Source organism: Arachis ipaensis, chromosome B07 (assembly GCF_000816755.2).
Source record: "Arachis ipaensis cultivar K30076 chromosome B07, Araip1.1, whole genome shotgun sequence".
Classification (NCBI taxonomy): domain Eukaryota; kingdom Viridiplantae; phylum Streptophyta; class Magnoliopsida; order Fabales; family Fabaceae; genus Arachis; species Arachis ipaensis.
This window is the reverse complement of record NC_029791.2, coordinates 110,562,838-110,567,290: the sequence shown is the minus strand read 5'-3', so window position 1 is coordinate 110,567,290 and position 4,453 is coordinate 110,562,838. Positions and strand designations below refer to the sequence as shown.

General features: G+C 36.0%; 1 protein-coding gene across 1 annotated transcript; it reads right to left on the bottom strand.

Moving 5' to 3' along the window:
• On the bottom strand, positions 1,209-3,326 carry LOC107607638 (pollen-specific leucine-rich repeat extensin-like protein 4). The gene has a single exon (XM_016309567.2). It carries the CDS (start codon positions 3,315-3,317, stop codon positions 1,308-1,310), a length of 2,010 nt encoding a protein of 669 aa, XP_016165053.2. The 5' UTR covers positions 3,318-3,326; the 3' UTR covers positions 1,209-1,307.

Sequence of the window (4,453 nt, the reverse complement as noted above, 5' to 3'; positions counted from 1 at the left end):
AAGATATTACTTCGACATTTATCTTTTATCATCCACTGGTCAAGTCTTATAAAACCTTTCTTGTGCTCTTTGTTTCATCACTTGTATATAGCCTATTTTTTAAATTATCTAATAGCTAATCATCAATAATTATTTCGATTAGTATCTGATCTGTTATGTTTCTTAATTTTTCTATTTTATATAGTTTGACTTACAAATATTGATATTTATATAATCTTTTATTTTATTATGTATGTAGGTTNNNTTGACTTGTTCACTGATGAGTGAATCCTACTAACATCATCACCTGAATAATGGTAAGAGTTATTTATAAAGAATTTCGATACTTAATTTAGCAAGAATTTTAGATAATTTTGGGTAAATTGAAATTCAAAAATATCTATATTTGATGTGGTATTTATAGAGAGAGACGATGACTTAGCCATCACTCTTAAATTTTTCCACTAGTAATAGTAGATAGCTTCTTCTCTAATATTAGAGAAGTTATCTTACGTTGAAAGTGGTTGAACTGTTGATGATACCTGAAGTAGTGGATAACAAGATCTGCTTGCCATGTAAGTCGAGTTGAGTACGGTTTATGGAGTCTATGCTCCGAGTAGATCGTATGGCTAACTGGCACAATCTGAGTAAATTCGTTAAATTTTTGTAGATCCCTTATGAAATTGGGTTAATTTATTTGGACCATAACTTTAACTTTGGGTCATAAAATGAATAAATATTAAGAGAATAAATATAAATAATGTCATTTTTAGTAATTTTGTATTCTATCATAATTTTGACTAATATTATTTAAATTATGTTAAATTTTTTTAAAACTGCATTTAGCAAAAATATCCAAATGCAAATCAAATTAATAGCAATCTAATTTTTGTTAAAATTAATTTTGTAAAACACATTTATATGAATATTCATTACAAACTTAATCCAACACACAATATTTAACAATTAATTTGTAATTAAACTATGCTAATATATCCTATTAATTAGTCTTACATGATATAACTCTGAAAGACCTAAAAGAACAGAAATGAAAAAGGCAATACAATAAAAATAACCTATCACGACATGTGAACTCGTCAAACAAATTAAACAGAAGGTGCACAAGTAAAAGTAATAAAATGACAAATATCTATGTTACATTTGATATCACTACAATCTTCATATTACTCTCAGTTAAAGTGCACTCAACCCATTCATTCAGGCAGTAAAAGAAGAAAAGCATATTGCCATGGTGTAAGTTTAACTTGATGGAGATACCATTTTCAAAGCACAGAGTAGCATAAGTGGCAGTAACTTGTGCCAGTCATTTAGTAGCCAGAGATGATTGGTGGAGGAGGAGAAGCATAAGAAGAACCAAAGTCATGTGGAATAACGATACTATCTTCTTGGGGTGGTGGTGCATGAACAACAGGAGGAGGAGGAGAGTAGGCGGGTGGTGGAGGAGAGTAGATTGGCGGTGGGGGGGAGTAAACCGGTGGAGGAGGAAAGTTAACGGGTGGTGGAGGAGAGTAAATTGGTGGTGGGGGTGGTGGGGACTGAACCGGTGGAGGAGGAGAATAAACGGGTGGTGGCGGGGATTGCACTACTGGTGGAGGAGAGTAGATAGGCGGTGGTGAGAAGTGCACTGGTGGAGGAGGAGAGTAGATAGGTGGTGGTGGAGAGTTGATGGGTGGTGGTGGGGAGTGAACTGGAGGTGGTGGTGGAGAATGGACTGGTGGAGGTGGTGGAGAGTAGACTGGTGGAGGAGGAGGAGGAGGAGAATGTACTACTGGAGCTGGAGATGGAGGTGGAGATTTTGGAGGCCTATTTCGTTCTTTAGGTTCTTCATAATGATCATCATAATCATCATCATGCTTAGGTGCTTTAGGTGGTTTTGGATTTGATGGTGTTGGAGTCTGTGGTGTTGATGTTGGCTTCTTAGTTGGAGAAGGAGTTGGCTTTGGCGACGACGGTGTTTTCTTTTCATTTGGAGAAGGTGTAGGCCGTGGTTTCTTGTTATTATGTGAGGAGGGCGTTGGAGTTGGTTTCTCCTTTGGAGGTTTAGAAGGAGTATTTGATGACGGTGTTATTGGCATTGGTTTCTCACACTGTGCCTTGCTACAATCAACAGGCTTGCTTATGACAGCATTACAAGCGCTTCCATCCCTTTGTTTTGGCCTTTCTGGTATGCAATTCTTTTGATCATCCAACTTGATCCCCTTTCTTGTTTTAGGGTTACAACCCTCTTCCTCACCGTTGAAGTAGTTATTCGAGAACGTGAAGTTCTTTAAGTTCTCCAACTCACATATGCTCTTTGGCACAAAACCAGTAAGCTTGTTGTTTGCAATCGACAACACCGTCACTTCCTTCAATCCCATCAACGTTCTTGGCAACACACCAACCAAGTTGTTCTCACTAATGTCAAACACTTCCATGTGGCTAAGCTTTCCAATCTCCGGGGGCAAGCACCCCGTAAGCTTATTGTTCGTCACAACAAACTCATTCAATGTAGTGTCCATCGAACCAATACTTGTCGGGATGCATCCCTGAAAGTGGTTGTTGGCCAATACAATCACAGAGGCCGGAGAGCTTCCAATGCTCTCTGGAATCGCAGATGTGAACCTATTGTTGTTCAAGAAGATTGCATCTAATGTAATGTTGAAAAGCTCCGATGGAACCTCGCCTTCGAAGTCATTAAACCTGAGATCAAGGTAATGAAGAGAAGATATGGAGAGAACAGGGTTTGGAAACGGACCCACAAAACGGTTGTTGCTGATATCAATCTCATACAAGAGCTTTAACTTGGAGAAGCTTTTTGGGAGAATGCCACAAAACCTGTTAGAGTTTATGTGCAAAAGTGCAAGATCAGTTAACAACCCAATCTCTGAAGGGATGTAGCCTGCAATATCTGCATGGTTAAGATCAATGCCAGCCACAACTTGAATCGAAGGGTCATCAAGTGCTGGAGCACAATAGACTCCATTGTAAGAGCAAACATTAGGGCCCACCCAATTAGATGTGAAGTTTGATGGGTCAGAATAGATAGCATGCTTCCATGCTTCAAGGGCAATGTAGGCACTCTTGAGCCTAGGATTATCAAAGGTCAGGTTAATTTGGTAATTATCCACCCAGTCGTCGGGTAAATCAGCGTTCTCCTCAAGGGTTAACAATTGGCGACGTGCAATGAAAGAAGCTTCATCGCTGGAAAAAGCATCAGAAGGTGAGAGGATGAAGAGAGACAGCAATAGGAGGAAGCATCCCAAGACATGCATTTTATTACAAGGTGAAAATAGCAACTTGAAAAGCCCTAAAGGGTTACTTATAGAGAAACAATTCATTAGGAGGAGGGATTGTGGATAGAGGAGAGAGGCTCTACAAGATTTTCTCAACTCATGAAATACCTTTTATGCAAAATTTTGTGTGTTTGTTTAATGCGGTATCTAATTTTAGAGGATGGTTTAGAGTTTATACCGCGTGGATTCGCTTTAGCTTAATTAAGTTGCTTCCTCACCTAAATTTGCGTTTAACGTAATGTAATCTTTGGAAGAGTAACACAACCATGGAACGTATCTGGTTATAACATACTTGCGCGCAATATATTACTACTAATGACCCCATTGCATTATTTTCCTTAGCATGTGTCATCTTTTCTTCTATTTTTAGCGGTTGATTGTTGCTATTTTTGTTTAAAAAAACTTTTTCCAACAGAGCTTGCATGGCTTCATTCATAATGGCTGCATCAAATATGGATCGCATGTTATTTTTCAATCTCTTTATGCATATTTTTCGTTGTGAAATACTTTCTAGTTTTTTTTTTTAATTTAAATAAAACATCTCAATACTTTCCTTATAAAATATTTATAGACATTTTACTAAGTAAAATCATATTAGGTATACACTAAAATTAACTACTAAAATTAGTTATTAATGTAAAATATACATTAAAAATAAGTTAAATTATATATGCATTTTTTATTCAAATATATAGTAACTAATTTTGGTGGCTGATTTTGATATGCACATAGCATTTTTGTACTAAGTATCCTATAACATTCTTTGAAAAAAAGGTTATTCCCATGGTAAAATTCCTATATGTCATCAACAAGATTTATTCACAACTAACATTAGTTGTATTCATCCACCAGTATTCATCTACCAGTGTCACCATTCATTCACTCATCATGCATGGTTTCCTTCACTACATTATATCGAAATTGCCATCTATGTTGACATGTTCAAATTTAATTTTTTATTTATTATGTTATCTATCTATACATTTCATATTTATATTAATGAAATAATTTGCATATCAGAACTTTGTCCTTATATAGTTATTTTGTAACTAAATTTTTTTAACTTTATAAAGAGAAATCTGACAAGTGTACACTTCCATTGCATGTTATTATTGCAAAATTCATATTTGCCAATTCCTTAGCTTCTATACGATTTTTCTAATGAATCCTGCAACTCAAAC